Genomic DNA, 22,678 nt, shown 5'->3' with positions numbered 1-22,678 from the left:
TATATATTTGTTTTGTAAAAATTAATACTCGAATAAGATAATTTAATGATAAGAAAAACTTAAAATAAATTAGTGATAATTTAATGATAAGAAAAACTTAAAATAAATTAGTACATTGAAACTAGAAGGAATAAACAAATTTTCATGTCCATGATAAAAAAACAACAAAAACCTTTAGTCCCCCTATGTAGGGATGGCTACATGAATCCTTTTATATATATATATAGAGAGAGAGAGAGAGAGAGAGAGGGTAAGGATATTAAACATTTCATGTCTATGATAAGACAGCTAATTCAAAATTTAAAAATTTCATAGAAAAAGCATAATAATATTTAAATCATTTTCAAAAATGAGTAAGGATATTAGATATTAATTTTAAAATTAAGTATTTTCGTTTGATGATTGAGCACATGAATCAAATTAATTAAAAAACTATTCAGCTTAGGCTTTAAAAAGTTAATGTGAAGAAGAAAAAAACTATTTCTTGGATCAAATTGTTAAAGTTAAGTATTGTAGTCTTGGAACTAATAAAAGAAGAGAATAAAGAGCAAATTTGTTATTTAATTAAATAAAAATTTTAAAAAAGTGGTAATTAAATTTCTCCAAAAGAAATTTTAAATTGAATTTTTAAATAATTAAATTAGCAAAAAAATAACTAATAAAATCATTGCTTGTTTAAATTAAATAGAGATTAAGAGTAGTAAGCTAATCAATATAATTTGAGGAATAAATGATTTAAAATAATAATAATATAATTAATTAATTAATTAATTAGTATGTATTGTCAATAAACTATAAGCTAGAAAAGAGAAAAAGGCCATGTTAAAGAAGCTTAACTAATAAATTTAATTCAAAACTATATAATAATCATAATAATACTAAATCAAAGACTTGGCAAACACTAATTATGTATATAGTCGTATCACAGGTATCACATTAGGAGAGGTAACAGGAAATAAGAACTAGAGAAATGAAACAGCTCTCAATTAAAGTGGATAATTATATTTCTACTTGTAGTAATTATTTCAATTTTTCTAAATCAAATGTATTTAGTTGTCTTTAAACAGTTTTATATATTGAGAAAATTTTCAATTCATACAAAGTTTTCATTTTTCATTTACGAATTTTTATATTTGTTATGTACTAGAAAATTCTCAACGACGGGAATATATTATGTCTTAGCTCAATATAATTTTCCAGCACACTAATAAAAACATAAGAGAACCGTATTTTTTACATGAAAAAATTCTAGAAACCTAATCAAAGTAATCTACTAGAAAATTAGAAGTACAAAAGTCATTTTTCTCTTGAATTAGGGAATAAGGGATTACAAAAACTGATAACCACACATGTATAGTAGTAGTTTGCTACAATAATCATAATTGAGCTATAACCACTGTAGTTGATGGCTATAATAATAGTCGTTGGCAACAAAAACTATAGTTGGGCTATAACAACCGTAGTTGGATGCAATGCTTTACAATTTTTACTTTATAGCTCAAAATTATCATCAAGGGCGATCCCGGAGTTAAACCAATCCACAACGCAAGATGAAAAATATTATTACTAAATAAAAAAGAAGATACAATGAAAACTCAAAAAAAAGAAGGAAAAACCCCACAAAACCAAAGTGCAAAAACGACAACAATGAAGACACAACAAGCTTGAAGATGAGCGAGTCCGAGTGGTGGCGCAAGGCAGGTGGCTGCGGTGAAGGCCGGAGAGACGACTGGAAGGAGGTCAATGCAAAGAACAGTAATGGGAGAGGAGTCCTGCTGGAAGGCAGCAAGGTGGCGGCTGTTGGGAAGAGCCGGACAGCTGCTTGGAAGAGTCATATGGCTACTGAGAAGAGCTAGATGGTGTGCTGGAAGGATGTTGACGCGAAGGATAGAGACGAGAGAGAAATCTTGTTGGATGTCAGCAAAGTGGCGGCCTGCTAGGTGGTAGGCGGCTGGTGGGAAAATCTGGATGGTGTGTTGTTAGGATGTCGATGCGAAGACTAGCGAGGAGAGAGCGGTCCTGCTGGAGGGCAACAAGGTGGAGTTGTGGAGGCATGTTGTAGAGATGGAAAGCATACTGACAGCAAGAAGGGAGGAAGAATAGATAAATATCTCATCGGGGCCAAGCTATAGTCGGAGTACCACTCGAACCCGTAGAGACGATCGCCAGCTCAGACGAGGGACAGCCGGAGCACTTCCACGACGTTGGATACAGCCCTTAAAAGGAAAATACCAAGGCTAAAACCTGAATTCAGATGCAACTCTAAGCATTTTCTCCTCTATTTATAATGAGATTAGGACTTTAATTTAGGCAATACTTAAAATAAAAAATAAGAATCAAATCATGATTTCAAATTTAGGTAAGAAAATAAAGTGAGGAAAAAACAGATTTAAGAAAGGGTAAATAGAGTAATCAAAATTTGGATTTTGGAAGGGACTTAAAATAAAAAATATTTTAAAATAAGAAAGGAGAATAAAATATAATCAGGATTTCAGATTTTTAAGAAAGGATTTAACATAGAAGAGTGATGGGGAAAAGGAGAGGAAAGGAAAGGGGGAAGAGGAAGGAAGGGGCGGCAACCCCCCTCCCTTGAAGACCAGTCGGTCTAGCCAGGCTGGACCGAGCCAAGTCGGTCCTCCGCTGAGACCCGCATCATAGAGGTTTACCAAAATATTTTTCTACATTTCTTTAAAATTAAACTACATTTAGAATTTGCAATTTATACCTAAGAAATCCTTCATAGAAACTTACACTTCGTGATCAACTTTATCATTATCAAACTTGCAAACAGTACAAGTTTGATCTTGCCTCCCTTGTCCTTCATTGAGTTTGCTCCTACTTGTACCTAAGTTCACGATTTACCCCTCTACTTCCCTATGCACAAATAGAGCCCAATTGTTAGAGCTTGGAAGAAAAATTGAACGTCGTTCTAGCGCTTCGACTCTCGGCCTCATTCTCCTACTCCGTGCATCAAATCTCTTATGAAGCCTACACGCGATAGTCGCTCACTTCTTCCTCCTTCATTTGATCAAAGCTTACCTACCATGTGTGTTCGATTGGAGCCTTAAGCTATGCCTGCATTTGCCTCTTCCAACCTCCTCGTCTCTTTCTCTATCACTTGCACCTTCGATTTCGAACAGGGGACCGTCTCCTTTGTTTAAGCAGCATGAACTCGCTTGTCTCCCCTTCACTTGAGTCACATCATCTTTAATTACTTCTCTTTGTTTCTCATTTTCTCTACCTCTCATCTTAAAAGCATGAAACTGACACTAACCAGTTCAAAATTCTCGAGCGTTACACTACAGCGGGCTAGCATCGAGGATTGATGACGTTGGAGGGTCGTTGAAAGTCTAGGATAGATCGCCACAAAATCCAATCAGGTTACAATCGCATTATATGAGAAAGATCAAGGGTACAACACTACGGCAAAGAAAATCTATAAAGAACAATCTTTATTGTTTAAAACCAAAGCAAACAAAAATCCCAAATCAATCCACGCTAAATATATAAATAATTCCCAAGTAAAATAACCTAATACTAGTGCTAATTTAAGAAAAAAGACAAATAAAGGTGGATGGACCAAAGCCTTAGTAGGGATGGAACATGAACTGGTCAGCAAATAAACCATAATTTTCACTTTATGAGATTACGAAACAGGTTCGTGTCTTGCAACCCACTTCCAGTATCCCGGGAATCACATCGGGTGTCACTAAGTGAACAATGTATATTCATCACACTTGAAATGTGCACACTTCAGATCATGCCAAGAAGAAAAATTTCACGTGAATGTAAAGCATAGTTTATGTTAGACTTAATACACATGCTTTTACACACTTGTGCTTTCAAGAACATGAACTCACATTCACAATTATGGGACTTTTTAACACTTGGTGTTTATATACAGTCATATGCAGAATAAATCATAGTATATTAGTAAAACTATGATGTATTGTGATATCATATTAAAGATAGATATTTCATGCGTTGTATGAAGCAATCCCTTTCAGTATACATATGCGTTCACACACTTGAGAATTCATGGTATTGTGTTGTGTGTAAGTATAATTATAGATGATGTATTACTTTGAATAACCAAAAAGATTAGGTGCACTAATATTTTCTATCTAAACCATGACATGAACCCTTTAAATTCTTGCGTAAATGCTAGGGCGTCTCCTGGAAGCGACGCATTGTATTACCAGAATATAGTGAAAATTGTGCAAGACCTATTATACCAGCATTCGGGTGTAGTGTCAAATAAGCAAAAGTTCCCGCATTACAGACGCATGCGAGTAAAAAAGTTAATCCATGAAATTAATATTAGAATAAGATCTTAGAATATAAGTGCTCTCACGGTAAATTAATGGAATTAGTTGATGTTATGGTTCATAGAAAGATAAATATCTTATGTATTCAAGAAACTAAATGGATTGGAGAAAAGGCTAAGAAGATCGAAAGATTAGGTCTTAAACTTTAGCAATCAGGTAGGAGTCTCACTTGAAATGGTGTAGGTGTAATTATAGATAAGAGTTTGAAAGATAATGTTTTAAAAATTAATAGAATTAGAAATAAAATTATGGCTCATAAGATTGTTGTTGATATGATTTTTAATGTTATAAGTGTTTATATTCCTCAAGTAGGTTTAGATATAGGTTCTAAAGAAAAATTTTGGAATGACCTAAAAGAATTAATACAAATGATATCTCTTGAAAAAAGAATTTTTATTGGAGATTTAAATGGATATGTTGGTAAAGTGGTAGAAGATTTTAAAAATATTCATAGTAGCCACAGTTTTTGAGTGATTAAAAAAGAATGTTAAATCATATTAGATTTTACTTTAGTGTGTGAATTTTTTATTGCTAATATTTTATTTAAGAAAAAAATGAGCATATTATTACTTATAAGAATGGATCAAATAAAACAAAAATTGATCATTTTCTTATAAGAAAAAGATATCATCAAGAATATAAAGATTATAAGATCATTCTAAGTAAAAATTTAAATACTTAACATTGACTATTAATTCTGGATTTTAAGATGAAGAGCTATAAGATAAATAATACTAAGAAAAATTATCATAGAATTAGATGGGGGTTATTTTTATGAGTAAACTTCAAAATTTTAAAATTTAGGATACTCATGAAGAAGCAAATTCTATGTGGGATAAAGTAACACACCCTATTAAACAAGTGGAAAAGGATGCATTTAGACAATCAAAAGATTTTTTTTCCACCCTATTAAACAAATGGCAAAGGATGCATTTAGACAATCAAAAGATTTTTTTTCTAAAAAAAATAAATAGTTAATGGTGAAATAATAATGTGCAAGAAAAGATAAAATATAAGAAGTTGTGCTATAAAAATAATTTTAAATGTAAAAGCTTAGAAAATTGAAAAAAAAAATAAGGTGGTCTGTAAGGAGTCTAAGAAAACAATTTGTGATGTTAAAAATTTTGCTTTTAGCGATCTTTATAATAGATTTGATACTAAAAAGAGTAAAAAATTTATGTATAAACTAATCAAAAAAGAAAAAAGAAAAGTAAAGAATTAACTCAAGTGTATTAAAGATGAAAATCAAAAAATGATTTTCCTAAAAGAAGATATTCAACATAAATGGGTCAACTATTTTGATAAATCTTTCAATGAAGTTTCAAAAAATACAATCGATCTTAGTAATCTTAATATCGTTAGTTATAATAAAATAGTTTATTTCTATTGTCGCATTAATAAAAATGAAGTTGATGAGGCTTTAAAGAAAACCAAAGGTGGAAAGTCAATGGGACATGATGATATCCTAATTGAAGTGTGAAAATATTTAGGAGATTTGGATTTTCTTCGCTTGCTAAATTCTTTAATACTATTTTAAAAACTAAAAGATGTCTGAGGAGTGGAGAAAGACTATTTTGGTCCTCATTTTTAAGAATAAAGAAAATGCACAAGAATGTGCAAATTGTAGAGGAATTAAGTTGATGTGACGTATTTATTACTATGGGAAAGGATAATTGAAAATAGGTTAAGAAGTGATACAAAGATCTCTCATATTCAATTTAGATTTATGTTGAGCAGGTCTACTATAGAAGCTATACATTTATTGAGAGGTTTGATGGAGAAGTACAGAGAGAATAAGGATGATCTACATATGATTTTTATTGATTTAGAAATGGCTTATGATAAGGTTCCAAGAGAAGTTCCAAGAGAAGTCCTTTGAAGAGTTCTAGAGAAGAAAGGTGTTGATATGACTTATATTTAAGTCATTAACGATATGTATACTATAGTTGTTACTTGTGTTCGAACAAAGGACCAAGTATTTTCTTATTTCAATTGGATTATATTAGGGACTGACTTTAAGCCCATCTATTTTTGCTTTAGTTATGGATGCTCTTAATGGACATTTACAAGAGGATGTACCCTAGTGTACGCTTTTCACTAATGATATCCTTCTTGTGGATAAGACTAGAAAAAAAGTTCAAGAAAAACTTGAATATGGAGGTCTACATTGGAGTCTAAAGGTTTTTGTTTGACTATAACTAAAACAGAAGACATTGAATGTAATTTTAGTAATAGCTTTAATGGCAGAATTGTAACTTTGAGTGATCAAATCATTAAAAGGTGTGAACATTTTAATATCTCGGGTCTATCGTTCCAAGTGATGTTGATATAGATGAGGATGTTAAAAGTAGAGTTCAAGTTGGTTGGTTGAAGTGTAGGAATGTTTCGGGCCTATTGTGTGATAGAAAAGTATTGTTTAAACTGAAAGAAAAATTTTATAAGATGTTGGTAAGACCTGTAATGCTCTATGGTGCAAAATGTTGGCCTTTAAAAGAAAAGCATAAAACAAAGTTAAGTGTTGTTGAGATGAGAATGCTTAGGTGGATGAGTGGCTTGACACTTAGAGACAAAATGTGAAATAAATATATCTGTGATAGGTTTGGTGTAGCTACAGTGGCGGACAAGTTTAGAGTGTCATCTTAGATGATTTAGTCACATCAAACCTCTATCATCTGATAATTTGGTTAGGAAAGTAGATGTTTTAGATTCGACCTATGTTAAGAAAGATAGGTAGACCAAAAAAAGATTTAGGTATATTGTATAAAAAATGATCTTAATCTATTAAAAATTAAATGAAAATATGACACTCAATAGGATGCAATGGAGAAAAAGAATTCACGCAGCTGACCCACTTAGTGGGATAAAGGCTTGTTGTTGTTGTTGTTGTTGTTGTACCAAAATTATATTAATTTCCAAACCAATTTGTGTCAACATATCATGCTTTTTACTAACTTTTAAATTAACTTGCTTATTTGTCTCCTAAAAAGATAGATAAATATGTCAAAAGCCGATTGTTGGATCCAGTCCACTCATGTAGGCTATGTGCCTTTAGACTATATGCGATCTTAATTGGCAAAATTGGGTGAATTCACAACATAACATAGCCTGTGTCAGCATGTAGTAACCTAGATAATTTAAAAAAATTATTATTACATATAAACCTTTTATGCTAGCATTTGGCCAATCTTGCCCATCGAATAAGATTGTAAAACCTACTAGAATAGGCAACTTTCTGATACTAGAACTAGTAGGAAGAAAAGTGGAACACAAACAAACTTTTATTAATGTAGAAATAGGATTACAATACGACTCAATTGAAAGGAAATACAATAATAGACAAATCCATTCCGGTTAGGGATGTAGGGAGATGTCCGAAGGCGGTGGTGGCATCGGCGGGATGGTAGGGAAAAATGGGAGATGTCGGGGGTTGTTTGAGTAGTGGTGATGGTGTTTGGTTTGTTGTGTGTAGGTAGGTAGGACGGCAAGGTTGTAGGAGTAGTATGAGTGGAGGTAAAGCGATGGTGAATGGGGGTGGTAGGTAGTTAGGGGAGAGATAGGAAGCGGGATTGGTGAGAAGAAGCAATGGAAATTGGAAGTTTGGAACACCACCTCGGAGCAAGATTCAGCCGAAGCATCACCTGTCTTCGGATACAACCCTACCAAGAGGGAAAAGACTCCACACGAGAGATCAGAAGACACTCTAGTAGAATTGCCTCCCCCACACACAAAGGACATCTATTTATAGCCTCCTACTTCTACACATAAGGTAGGTTAGAAGAAGATAGTGCGGAAGAATATCGACATAGCCCAAGTATCGGCACATGAAGGCTCACGGCCATCTCCTCTTCTCAGGTGATTGCGGCCTCTAGCAAAGTACCGCGGGATCAAGGTTCGCGATCCTTCTCAAGTGGTCGCGGACTCTCGTGACTGTCGTGGTGCCCTCCTCTTCGTGTCATTTCACAGAGCTTCGGCCCCGCAATTTCGAAGCGCCTCGCTCAGGTTGTTGTTCCTAAGTGCACGCGTCACTTTCTTTATGAAATTGTAAAACAAATATTCAAACCATCTAAAAGCATAAGTCTAAGTAGACTAGAGTTTCTTAAACTTGCATCTCACTAAAAAGGACAAGTTGTGATGTGCATTATATGGCTAGGTTATGACTCAAACATTTAAAGCAATATGTTGCGAGTCCCATTTTTGTCCCAAGGTAGCTACTCTCAATGATACTAGAGATTGTAGATTTATAAGACCCCAATAACTTAGTTTGGAACCTAATCTCTTTCAATGTAGATACCAACAAGAGTTCCATGAGTCAAGTGCGGGCATTTATATCTTGCTGTTATAAAATAAAACCTCAAATATTTAGCTTAAATCCTAGTTTCCCTCGTGAATATTTGGCTTCCAAATTACATTATGAATGATCTCTAATTAATCCTTCTTTTGGTGGCTCTATCTTTGCTCTGATCATCCATTATTAATCCAAAATTTTAGTTTTCTCAATCATCTATCTTTTTTATCTTTTCCCAGAGTGTCAAAGACAGTCCTATGTCGACAGCGTTCTCAAGCCAACAAAAATATAATTAACTATAAGGGTAATTCTATGGGAAACCTCAACCCATAAAGTTGAAATAAATCTTGATTGACTTCAATGATCAATTTTAAAATATATTTTATTTATGCCGATCTGCCTGCCCTTCCATTGATTCCCCTAGGTTATAGAACAAGCTAGCCGATAATCACTCTCTATGGCAATCTAACCAGTTTTTTTTAAATCCCACGATGTATACAAAGAATCATCACAAATATAACAAGTATCCTTTGCAAATCAAGAAAAGATTAATAGATTCTTTCATACCAACCTGCCACTTCTCAAAAGAAAGGAAGACACCCCATTTTCATTAGTTAGAGAAGTCCTTGGTGAGAGCTCCATAGTAATTGCATCAATTTGAAAATCTCGAAAAGCACCATGAGGCCCAGTGGGCACCCCAAGTGCCTAAAATAGTAAAAAGTAAATCGATGAACATTTTGATGTAAACAGAGCTAGTAAAAGAAGGAAACTAAAATTAAATTTACCTGGTAATACATTGAACTTGCGAGAGTAGCTGTGCCTTCAATAAAATCCGCGGACTTAACACCCAGTTTCCATCCAGGATTTAAGCTTTGGACCAGCCTGGACAGGCGTTGTAATGTTTCACCAAGATGCTTGAGCAAGGCAGAATTAAGTAAAAACCCAAAAGTCCCAACCTTAACATGCAAACCCTGTCTATGAACAGCCAAGTAATGGACAATATTTATCAGGTCAAGGTTTGGCATCTGTCCATTTGATGCCTCAGCATATATATCAATTCTGTCCCTTTCACTTCTCTCCTGATCCATGACCTTAAGTACAAGAGCAGCAGCCATAGTTCCAGCACGTCTAAAATCATCATAGGCTGAACAATCAAATGATGTTTTATCATCCCCATGATTTTCTTTTTTTTCAAAACACATGTCAATACCAAATTTCCCTGAATCGCTAGAAAAAAAAGGATTATAGTAATCCTTAAGCCATGAAGCAACTGATGTATACTCACCATATCTTGAATCTGCAGCTAACCAGACAATATCTTTTGCCAGCCATACAACTCGGCTAAGAAGAGAGAAGACTGAATAAGCAAGGGCTAGTGATAAGGCTTCATTCAATTTAACATTTTCTGAATTATAAGGAGTTACTAATACAATTGATTCCTTTCCATCACCACGTGGAGCTCGTATAATGCCCACAGGACTGACACCATTTAAAGTACATCCACTGCTATTTTTCTCTGCCACTGTCTGAGGGGTAGAAGAGAAGAAACGAAGAGGATGGAACTGGATATTATGAAATTGAAATTTATGATAATACACCTCAGCACCCACATCTTCCATGCGCTTCCTTATTAATCTTGCAATCTCCCTGACACAGATAAGCTAAAATCAGAACATGAATTATACCAGCAAGAAAAAATTAATTTGAAATATCGGATACAATATGTTCTTAATGACGAACTAGTTAACAAACATCACACCTTGCACCAAAATATATCAACTAGCATAACAATCTGAGCTTTTAGAGCCTTGCTCAATCGTATTAGCTATATTAACCCTAATAAAAGCATAGCTAAAAAACTATGAAGTACTGACACCTCCAAACAGAAAGCATGCCCGTGTCAGACACATGTCGGACACGGACATGGCTCCGACACAGGCCGATACATGTCTGACACTATACTAAACATATCGGAACTGTCCAACTAATTTGAAACTTCCCGGACACCTCTCAACACCGTTGGACACAGCTTGACACCGGACATGGGAACTTAAAATTGAGCGGCATCACAGCAGAATCCTAAGCGGCAAAACAAAATAAAAGTTGTGTTGATCTGTAGGCCTTACCATCGCCTCACAATCATTCTCAATAACCTATATCGAAGCAAGCAGCAAGGAAGCCATCATCTAGCATCATTGGTCAAAAGAAGGGAGTCGTCGAGCAGCCCTAATCGACACAAAGGAGTCATCGAGTAGCCTTGATTGAAGCGAGGGAGTCTTCAATGCAATCTGGAGACTAGAGCAAGGGCACGATACAGAGCTTCAACGCGAGCTAGGGGACGATCCAAAACTTCAATTTTAGCTAGAGCACGATACAAAGTTTCCACGTGATCTCCCTCGTGATCCAGAGCTTCGACACGAACAAAGGGACGATCCACGCGTGTGCGGGGTTAGCGGTTACACCTTCGTGTTTCGTCCCTTATTTATTTATTTATTTATTTATTATTATTATTACCGTCCCTTACTTATTTATTTATTTATTTATTTATTATTATTATTATTATTATTATTTTACGATAGTAACACGAAATTCGCCTGTACTTGGCATCGAGATTAATTAAATTGGACATTTACATACCACTAAATTCCTATGCATTTAGCAGATTAGTGAGTGAAGTAAATACAGAGGCATTGCATGCTATGTAAAATATATGTAAATGCTTCGTTATCCCTTCACTATAGATTTTTTTTTTTATAAACACCCAAGGGCTAATTTTATTGAAATTAAAAAGATACATAGAGGTTGTATGAGGGGACCCAAAAAGGTGTCCTACCCATATGATATATCAGACACTAGCATCGTAAAAGGATGAAACATAGATAAAACACAAAAAAAAACAAAACTTACATGAAATAAGCTGTTGGGCACGAGCCAGCTTGGTCATGCCTCTGCCTCTGGTTCTAGGAGCGGAGACAGCTAACAAATTGCTGAATGTCGTTCCATTACCTGAAGTTACTAGAGTATCTATCATCCATTAAGTTCTCAAGTTGGAGTGTGTCTTCATTCTTCTTTTTCTTTCTAGATGTATAAACCTGTCATTCATCATCCGAGGACTGGCTCATCTGATCGGTGTAGTCAATAGATTGTTGGGCATGTAGGAGAGAATGAGCCCCCAGCTCCTGACTAGCAGTAACAACATTCTGATTCTGAAGAGATGGTAAGCATGTCTCTTCAACACCTGATGCATCCTGGGGATGTGGAGTTTCAATACTATCCTGATTATCAGGACCAAGTAAACAATCTGTCAATATATCAGTCGGAAGAATAGAGATAGTATTGTCTCCGGTAGTGGGAGGGGGAGGGGGCATCGTGTCAACCGGTGTTTCAATAGTCTGTGGAATGCACTCAGGAGTGGAGGAGAGACATGTATGAGGTGGGGCAGATAAAGAAGCATTTTTACTTGAAAGTTTTAAATTTAGATGCAACTGATAACATTGAGAAGGAGAATGTCTAAACATACGGCAGTAGGTACAATAAAGTGGTATATGTTCAAGTTCTGCTTGCTGCCAAAATCACTGATGTTGTATGTCAATTCATATTTCTCCCAGAAAAGGTAAAGTAATATCTCTTTCTATCAAAATTCTGGCTTTTGAAAGCCGAGTTAGATTCACCGTATAGATTCACTGTAGGCGTGTCAGGTAGGCGTGTCAGTTTTGAGGGGTTTATCGTACATCATCGCTAACGCAAAGAGAAGTTATTGATCAAAAAGGTGGATCTTCAAAACTGGAAAGCGCAATCAAACAGAAATGGTAGGAGGTTCAGGACGATGGTCAAAATCCACCGTCCATTTTAAAACCTTAAATATTAGTAAAGGTATAATGTATGTAAATAATTTCACTTTACAGAGCTTCCATATGATCTCCCTCGCAATTCAGAGCTTCGACACGAGCTAGGGGATGATCCACGTGTGTGGGTTTAGCGGTTAGACCTTCGTGCTTCTTCCCTTAACTGTTTTTTTTATTTTTTTTACAAAGATAACACAAAATTCTTTTGTATTTGGTATCGAGATTAATTAAATTGGACATTTACATACATACCATCAAATTCCATTGCATTTAGTAGATTAGTGTGTGAGATATGTAAAGCTATGTAAAATGTATGTAACTGTCTCATTATCCCTTTAGTGTGTGTGTGTGTGTTTAGGAAAAGCCCAAGGACTAATATATTAAAGAGGAAAAGAGTGTTTAGGAAAAGCCCAAGGGCTAATATATTAAAGAGGAAAAGATACATATAGGTTGAATAAGAGGGCCTAAAAGAAGGTCCAACTCACACAATACAACACACATAACTCCAAATAAAGCAAAGATACAAATGAATAAAAAACCAAAAAGCCACCAACGGGTGCAAAAGTACTAGGGAAGACCCACTTTAGTCCTCCCTCTACCTCTAGTTATCGGGGCTAACAGATTTGTAAGGTGCGTACAATTATCCGAAGTAACTAAAGTATCGTCCATCAGATTCCTAAGCTCAAGCAGTTTTCCATTTTTCTTCTTCCTTCTGGATGTGTAGATCTGTCATTCCTCATCTGATGATTGACTTATATGATCAATGAATTGTTTCAAAGGTGGTCGGGCAGGTATAGGTTGTTGCACATCATGATCCCCATGAGCCTGAGTAACATTAATATTTTGCTCAACTTGATGATGCGGTAGTGAAGCAGTAGAAGTATTGTCACATGTAATATCAGTGATAGGTTCAAGAGCAGGTGGGGTCTGAAGAATCTCCCTCGCCCCCACGATAGGAGGTTCCAAAGACGGGGGAGCAACGACATTGTGTGAAGACTGAATAATTGACATATTGTCTGCGATGATAGTGATATCTTCAGGAGTATCATTTTGATGATCAATAGTGTCAATAACTTGAGGCTGAACAGGAGGAGTTAGATTCGCTGCCTCTGGCGGAGTGCTTTGCTTTTTTGGTCTGAGTTGGGGGTGTAGATGGGTGCATTGATAACTGGGGGTGCATTGATAACTGGAGTGGCCGAGCATACGACAGTTCGAACAATAAGAAGGAAAAGACTCAATCACTATTTTTTGTCAATATTCATGGTGTTGTGTGTCCAACCAAATCTTCTCAGAAGCAGATAAAGTGATGTCTCTTTCAACAAGTACTCTGACTTCAGATGGGCGGAAAAGATTAAAAGTAGAAATGTCTGTTTTATGTATTTTACCATAAGCTGAGGCAATAGAGCACAACACTGTCTAAGTGAAATAATGAAATTTCAAACCATGGAGATGAATCCAAATCGGAATGATTGGTGGTTCCGACTATGGGTCAAAATCCACAGACCATTTTAGAATTTTCATTGCTCTGTTATCAATCCATATTATCTTTCTAGCAAATAAGTGCATGTAATCTTCTTCATAGCTAATTTGAATAAGAATGTGTCTTCAACAAAATAAAAGTGTGTCTTGCATCTAAAAGTCTAATTTTTCACTCCCCAACAAGATGCATAAGTTCAAAATCCTTACGAATCAGCTTCATTTTGGGATGATCATACAGAAAATTCATAACCAAATTTAGAAGACAGGACGAAGCAAGTTGAATACCTTTAACTTCTATAAAAAAGATGAGAGGTTTCTCATTTTTCTTACCAGGTTTATTGATGTCCTCCTCCCACTCAAACGAAGGAGGAAAAGAACACAATTTAGGTGTACCTGAGGCTTGGGCACCCTCAAGGGCAACAGCATACGATCTTTTCGAAGCCATCCCAAAAGATGGAGGTGCAGAGAGCAAATTATGAAACCAAACAGCGAGCAAGGAGCGGAGGAAAGCCCCTCTATGTGTTGTGTTGCAGGCGGAAAGAACCAGATAGCGGCAACTAAGAGACGCCCCGAGCACGACTTCTCAGGAAAATGACGAGCCATAAAAGCCCGCAGCGAGTGAGAGCCGTTGTATCGGGACGTGTGTGCTGCAGACGGAAAGAACCAGATAGCGGCAGCTAAGAGACGCCCCGAGCACAACTTCTCGGGGCGATGACGAGCCACAGAAGCCCACAGCGAGTGAGAGTCGTTGTATCGGGACGTGTGGTAAAGGGATAATGTATGTAAATATATTCCCTTTATAAAGCATCCATGTGATCTCCCTCTCGATCCAGACCTTCGACACGAGTTAGGGGACGATCCACATGTGCGGGTTTAGCGGTTAGACTTTCGTGTTTCGTCCCTTATTTATTCATTTAGTTACTTAGTTATTTTTATTTTTTTTTTACATGGTAACACGAAATTCTTCTGTTTTTGGTATCGAGATTAATTAAATGAGACATTTACATACATACCACCAAATTCCTATGCATTTAGAGATTAGTGTCTGAGATATGAAAATATAGAATAATTGCACGCTATGTATAATGTATGTATAAATCTCGTCGCTTTGCTACATACATACATACATATACATACATACATATATATATATATACGTACATACATATACATACATATATATACGTACATACATATACATACACATATATATGTATGTACGTATATGTATGTATACGTATATGTATGTTTATGCATGTATTTGTATATATGTATGTACGTTTATGTATGTATATGTATGTATGTATATGTATATGTATGTATATGTATGTATGTATGTATCATATATATTAGCCACGGATGGCGTCGGCGGAGGGCAGCTCTGCTAGGGTTTCGCCCAATGGCTATTCCCTCTTTTAACACTTTTGGCTTCACTCCATCTAGCATTCGGTTTAGTCTTCTCTCCTCTTCTTCTCTTCTGTTGCAGTAATCGTGCCCGACAACGAAGGGTCATTTCAGTTTCTTCTGTCGCAATTGTGCTAGATGACAGTTCTTTTCTATCGTAATTGTGCCCGACAACGAAGGCCTCGTTCGTTTTCGTCGTCCCTTCGCAGTTGCGCCTGACGACGAACCTTCTTTTTCGTTTTCTGCCTTTTGTCGCACTGTTACGAGGCAAACTTCTCGGCTTGCTGCTCGCGCCGTCTCTTCTGCTCGCCTTTTTCTAGCGGCTCACCTAGCCGCCCTGGATGGAGATAGCCTCCACGATGCATTCCTATGTCACTGCACTTGTCGGCGACTTTCCTATTCCTACTAGTGCTCCTCTTTCAGGTTCAGAGCCTGATTTTCATATTGGCAAGTCCTGCAATGTTACACAATCTTTCCATGACGCTCTTGAAGGTGGCGATGATCACACTTTCATCAAAAATCTTGATAAAAAAAATGGGAAGTCTGCTCTGATTCTCACTGAGGATGAAACTAGTATTATCACGTCATCTTAGTGTTTTGCTCTAATGGATAAATTCTTTTATGATCACCCAAAACTTGAGATCATTCGGAAAAAATTTGATGCTATGAAGCTATTAGGCAGTTGAAATATCGTCTTACTTAACGGACAATGTATCCTTATTCAGTTATCTCACGATGTCGATTACACTCGCATTTTTTTCTCGAAAATTTATCAAAATTGACAACCATTTTATAAAAATTTTGAAGTGGACTGTCAATTTTGATCCAAAAGCGGAGTCCCCTATCATTCCTGTTTGGATAAAGTTTTGGGGGTTAAAATTACATCTGTTCAACGTGGAAATTCTCTACTCCTTAGCAACTACTTACGGTAAGCTTCTCAAGGTTGATAGTCTTACGTTTGCTATCACCAAACCCTCGATGGCTTGTGTGTTAGTTGAGAGAGATATCACTCAACCAGCTCCGAATAAGGTATGGATTGGCACTACTCACGACAGGTATTGGCAAAATGTTGAAATAGAACCATACCCTCCTTGTTGCTTTTATTGAAGTATGTTTGGTCGCAGTTCTACTATTTGTTATCGCTTGCATCCCCATCTAAAGTCGAATATCACTAAAGATCAGTCATCTACCATCCCTGTTGAGAAAGTGCAACCCAATTCTCTTTCCAACACCACAGTTCCTGATGAAGAACATCATACTACAGGTACAGATCCAAATGTGCTTATACCACTCATTGCTATTAAAGAAGACCCACTTATATGTTAAGACACACGAGAGTACTCCTTCGATCTGATAAAAGATCAGTTGGTACAACAAGTAGTTGTTTTTAATGTTCAACAAACTACACATGTCTGGCACACTTTAAACCAATCTACTGATCAGGTGAGTCAATCTTTGGATGAGGAATGACAAGTCTATAACAGGAGGAAGAAGAAGAATGGAGGCTGACTCGAGCTCGAAAACTTATTGGATGAACATTTGTTACTACCAGCAATGGCACTCAACTTACCAATTTATTAGTTGACTCCTTCCCTAGAACCAGAGGCAGGGCAAGACAAAATTGGGTCGCTCTCTAGCTACCTGATTCTCCGTATTTTGGCACTTTTTTTATTTTTTTCTTTACGTTTCTCATGTATTTTTCTATTTTTTTCTCTTTTTGGAACATTTTGCATGTGGTGGTTATCGTGTGGGCAATGTGTCATTTTTGGGTCCTCCCACACAATCTATCTGTATCCTATTTTCTTTTAATTTATTAGTCATTGGGCTTTCTCAAAAAAAATGTATGTATGTATTTTAAATGTTATAGTTTTCAAAATTAGATTAATAGAATAATAGCTACTACAAGTGTCTCTAACAATCTCATAAAGGATGAGAAGAAGCATTTATAGGCATATGTTATCATATTTGATAAATTGGGATCAATCGGAGCAGGAGACTGTAAAATTGCAGTGTAACTTTTGTCAAGGAAAATTCAATGGAACATATTCTAGGGTGAGCGCACTTTTAATAATCTGGAGTTGGCATTCAAGCATGTCCTACAGTAAATTCGATATAAATTCAAGAAATGTGGAAGTTGAATGCTGATGCAGAGTAGAAAAAGAAAATTGTTGTATTTAAGAAGGTTCTACTTTCTTCTTTTGAGCAAGTGGTTCTAAGTAGTTGTGTAGCTCTCAATCAAGTGGGCATTTATTTAGGGGAAAAGGTTATGCTTTAAGAAAAGAAAAATGACAGACAATAGTTATATTGGAAAGAACATTTAATTTACAAACTAGAAATTACATGAAGAAATTGCTCACACGTTTTATTATGCAGCTCTTCCATTTTATTTGGTAAAAAATTCATATTATTTTAGTGTGTTCTCATATGCAGCCAAAAACACAATCACTAGATATATTCTTCTGGTTATAATCTATTAAGAACAATCTCGCTTCAAAAGAAGGGAGCACATATTAAGAGAATGTTTGAGCCTATAAAGGAGACTTGGAATGAGAAGGGAGTTATCATAGTTTGTGATGGTGGACAGATGCGCAATGAAAGCTTCTCATTAATTTTATGGGTTTCATGGAATCTGGATCAATGTTTATAAAAGCTACTAACTGTGAAGGGGCATATAAAGATAAGTTTTACATTAACAATAAAATTAAAGTAGTAATTGTAGGTGTAGATTCAGATAAAGTATTTTTAAGTAATCACCGACAATGCACCTATGTGCAGAGCTGCAGGAGCATTGATTGAGGCTCAATATCTCATAATTTTTGGACTCCTTGTGTTATTCATACATTGAACTTACCATTGAAGAATATATGTGCTCCAAAAAAAATAGAAGGAAATGAGACAACAAGTAGTGATAAGTTAAATTAGCATATTTTGTATAAAATACAATTTTCACAACAACCGACCAGAGCAAACATAAAAATCCAGACAAAGGAACTATGCAATTTTTATATTAATTAGTAGCACTGAAACATGCTAAAGTGGGACTGATATTCCAAAGATAATAAAAGCTAGATTTATGAATAATACATACATTCCTGAACCGTTTTCCAAGCTTCTCTTTTCATAAATATCTTTAATAAATATATTTGCTTCCAGTACATCTTGATGAGAAAACGTAGGATTTGCTGAACCTGTTAAAAGAATGCTAACTTAATATATCAACGCGCTAAAAATTACTAACTTACCGAAAAAACATTATTACCAAACTGATCCAAGTATAAATAACATGAAGAGAAAAGAATCATGATTGGTATCAAAGATTCCTAAAACAGAAGAATATTATCACATTGCAAAAACTATATATTGCCAAAAATTTGGCCGCTTGGAAGATTTCCATGAAGATCCCTTCTTAATACAGAAAAAAATGCAGAAACAAAATGTAATGGTCAATTCGATTTTACATATAATTAGTTACATCCATGAATTGCATTGATGCAAAAATTGACACTACTTTAAAGCACCTTGGTCAATATTGTGCAAGCATAGAAGATTTTTTAATATTTAATTAGTTGAAGGCACGGAGTCAATTAAATATAGATAGGGATGAGTTCAGCTACAAATATGCCGAGTATAACATGTCTAATTTCTTGCAAAAATTCACAGAGCAGACTTAGATATTTAAACCTTATTCTGAGAACCAGAGAACATACCAGTAAGAGCACTTCGGGATTTAAGCATAGAGGATGACAATAGATATTGATATAGGTACTTCATTTGACAAATCGTACTAGCAGCTAATACAAGTTTTGATAAATTAATTGAATATTTGAGCACAATAAATGAAACCATAGATAAATATAATTTTCATGTGAAGAATGAGCCGATAGTCTTTAGGAAATGTTTTGTATACTTTTACATTTTCATGTGGGGACAAAGATGGATTATGGGTGAGTACTTAAAATGAAAGCGAGTGGAAATAGGGGCATGAAATGTAGCCTTAGCAAGCTTTCAAACCTCGACCATGATAACACTAAATCTTCCATGAATGGCCTTCATTCTTCAAAGTGGAATAAGGCACCAATTACCGCATCATTGTGCATGAGAGGATTTATACTCATACAAAAAAAAAAAGAAAAATGCAATCATATAATTTCTCGCCAGATAAATCATGTGATTAAAACCTGGAGGCCAGTAGACCACCAAATCTCCATGAAGTTGCCCAACACTGAGTAGAGGGAAATAAGTCCAAAGCAAAAATCAAAACACAACAGTCTACTTTTTTCATTGATTTCTTCACTATTTATATAAGAGGAAATAATGTTCACATCTTAAAAATAATTACTATAAATGAAATCACAGAATAACATTTATATAAATTTATATTTAAGCTAGGTGGTTTGTTGTAGTGGGTAGTTCTGAAATGGAAGTGGAAGCCGTAAAACATCATGGATGCAATCATGGAGTTGACTCCATACAAGGTGGAGGATGATTTTTTACCAACTGAACTTGACTCATGAAATGTGACAAGGAATTTGACTGTTTGAATTTGACTCCTTAAAATGTGGAAAAGAATTTGATTCGTTTTTTCAATGTAGTAGATCACTTGACTTGGGCTTGAAATTTGTAAGTTGTGTTGTGCATTTTCATGATGTGTCAATACATGAGCCTTGCATGATCAACTTGCAAAAATCTTCTTCTCTTACAAATCTTTGTAATTTTACAAAAAATATACTGTTCTTTGGAAACACAATGTCCCTTGAAAATAAAATTATAATAACAAAACAAAATTTACAAGGTTGAAGTTATCATTCAAGATGCATGGTTTTTATTTCAGATCTTCTAATCTTATGATCCATAACATACTTAATGTGTCACATTAGACTATTATTTTGCTGAAAAATATAGAAGGCATATTTGTGTATGGAATTGATCCATTCGCATAAAAGAGAAGAAAGTGTGACTCTCTTTAAGAAAAATGGCATAGTTACCTTTTGCATGCATCGTAAAACTTCATCAAGTAATTTGTATTTTGTTCATTGCATGTGCAAATAATCCATTAACCATAACTTATGGCATGAGAACTACTCAAAAATAAAATTTTCACAACTTCTGTGATTATGACTATGCATCACATGCAATGAAGGAATGAATCGTGAACAACAACCTTCATAAAATTAATTATACTTTACTCATCATAGGAAATTAAATGGACTCAATATATAGAAATGCCATAAACTATGACCAAATTTTGCATTTTTCTAAATTCTTATGCACGATGAATTTTAGAACCATGAACTCATTGTTTGGAGTGTGCATATACGGATACATTACTTCAGAAGTTCATGAAATTTAGCTTGTATACTTTCATGGCATAAATGAATGTAGTTGATATAACATTTAGGTTTCATTTGGATAAAAGATTCGTAAGAATAAACTTGTGTTGAAACAATCATTATCCATGTAATAGCATAGTTAGGAGCCTCACATGCATTTATATATATCTATGATTAGTGTTCCCATATAATAGTAATAAACTTTAGTTGAAATTGGCTCTTTTAGCGTGGTTTGCAACTTCATGTGAATTATACATATCTATGATCAGTGTATGAAGATCAATTGATCAATATAGACATAGAGGTTGCAAAAACAACTGCTCTCCACCAATATCATAATTAAAAATTTGAGGTTGTTTATGAAAATTAAGTTCATCATTTATTTATGAAAATGAGAATATTTAAATAACCACTACTTTTAAAAACACCAAATTTTAAAAACATTGGTGCCTCAACAAGTTTGTTTACAATAATTTAAGTTTATCAGAATCTTGCAAGCTTCCACTTCACTAGTAATTCAATTATAGTTTTATAACTACGAATTATCGCAAAGAAATGCACAATAAATGCAAAAAAAAAATTAATACCTATTTCATTTGAAACATACTCGAGCAAAACAGATTGCCTGAGATCACAAGTTAAAGCAATTGAAATATCATGCATGCACTCCATATGATTTCTCCCTAGTAAAAGTATCCAACACTGCCTCTACTAACTGTGATTCTTATGAAAATAAATAAGTGATTTTTTGCAAGTCAGTGCATCCTAAATTCATTCGATATTAAATTTATAAGATGAATTCAAGAATACTTCAATTTTTAGCACATAACACCAGCATAAGGCAAATTATGTTTAGGTAATTTTGTGAAGCTTCTATGCACCAAAACATCACTAAAACGAAACATGCATGGCTTTAAAACAATCCATAAGGTTGCAACATAACAATATCTTCCATCTAGACAGCATAAAGCGGAAGGAAGGACGAAAATATATGAAGTTAATCCTTGGCTTCCTACAATATATTTATATGTGCAACTTTCTTAATCCACAGCATATCGAAAGTGAAAACTCATAACCCCTGCAACTGACTGATACATCCAAGGATTACTTCTAAGTCCTAAATTATCAATATTTACAAAATTATGTTAACAAGAGAAACCAGATCATTAGCGAAGTAACAATAAAGTAGAGATACCTGGCATGAGAGCATTCTCCGACACATAGGTGTTTTTTGCTAGGACTGGAAGCAGGAAGAGGGCGACGAACCCAGCGACACAACAGATTACACTGAGGCATTCATTTCCGCAGAAGATTGATCAATAAAGAGTTACTCTCATCAGCTAATAAAGAACGGAACGGAACGGTTGGTGTGAGAGACCAAACCTGACGAAGGCGCTATGAGATACCAGGAAGGAAACGAGACGAAAGATAAGCCTGGACTTTCTAGCCTGTGGGAGCTTCTGTTCCTCCTCCATGGCCGTCGCATCCGGCTTTAGATGCAGGTGATGTAGTTAAATGAAAAATCGTCGGCTCTTACAAGGGAGCGTGAGAAGCCATGACTGAGCTTACAGACGAATAGGATTCGGATCGGCCAAACAGCAAAAATGAGAAGAAAGAAAATAACTGCAGAAACATAATCCGCGTTTCACCCCCCTTTGTTTAATTAGTACAATCTCACAATTACATAACATCTTGAATATTTGAGTAAGTAGCAAAACAATTTATTCAGATTTAATTGAATTTAGCACCTATCATATCAAAAAATCTTTGCAATTCAACTCAAATAAACTTTATTATATAAGTACTTATAATATTTATTAAATCATATTTGAGTTGAAAACTACTTACAACAAAACAAGATTTGAAAGATTCAAAATCCCTTGTTTGATTAGTATCTATCATATTTGAGTTGAAACCTACTTACAACAAAACAAGACTTGAAAGATTCAAAATCCCTTGTTTGATTAGTATCTATTAGCATTTCGGGTAGCTAGGGATCTATAAGAT

At 35.1% G+C, this 22,678-nt stretch overlaps 1 protein-coding gene across 2 annotated transcripts in view; it reads right to left on the bottom strand.

Moving 5' to 3' along the window:
* The window catches only part of LOC110018336 (glycosylphosphatidylinositol anchor attachment 1 protein), a 34,451-nt gene extending 12,142 nt beyond the window's left edge, over positions 1–22,309 (bottom strand). Inside the window, exons 1-5 of one of the 2 annotated variants that reach the window (XM_020715615.1) lie at positions 22,055–22,309; positions 21,867–21,958; positions 18,430–18,529; positions 9,399–10,260; positions 9,185–9,318 (exon numbers count right to left, since the gene is read on the bottom strand). In XM_020715615.1, coding sequence (XP_020571274.1) covers positions 9,185–9,318; positions 9,399–10,260; positions 18,430–18,529; positions 21,867–21,958; positions 22,055–22,146 — 1,280 coding nt within the window. In that variant the 5' untranslated portion in view covers positions 22,147–22,309. Of the gene's footprint in view, positions 1–9,184; positions 9,319–9,398; positions 10,261–10,739; positions 10,813–18,429; positions 18,530–21,866; positions 21,959–22,054 lie in introns of those variants that run through there. The other variant, XM_020715616.1, reaches the window with a different exon arrangement.
* Between the last annotated feature and the right edge of the window lie 369 nt (positions 22,310–22,678).

Source organism: Phalaenopsis equestris, unplaced genomic scaffold, assembly GCF_001263595.1.
Source record: "Phalaenopsis equestris unplaced genomic scaffold, ASM126359v1 Scaffold000012, whole genome shotgun sequence".
Lineage (NCBI taxonomy): Eukaryota > Viridiplantae > Streptophyta > Magnoliopsida > Asparagales > Orchidaceae > Phalaenopsis > Phalaenopsis equestris.
The sequence above is the reverse complement of the archived record's forward strand: the minus strand, read 5'-3'. Positions and strand labels throughout refer to the sequence as shown.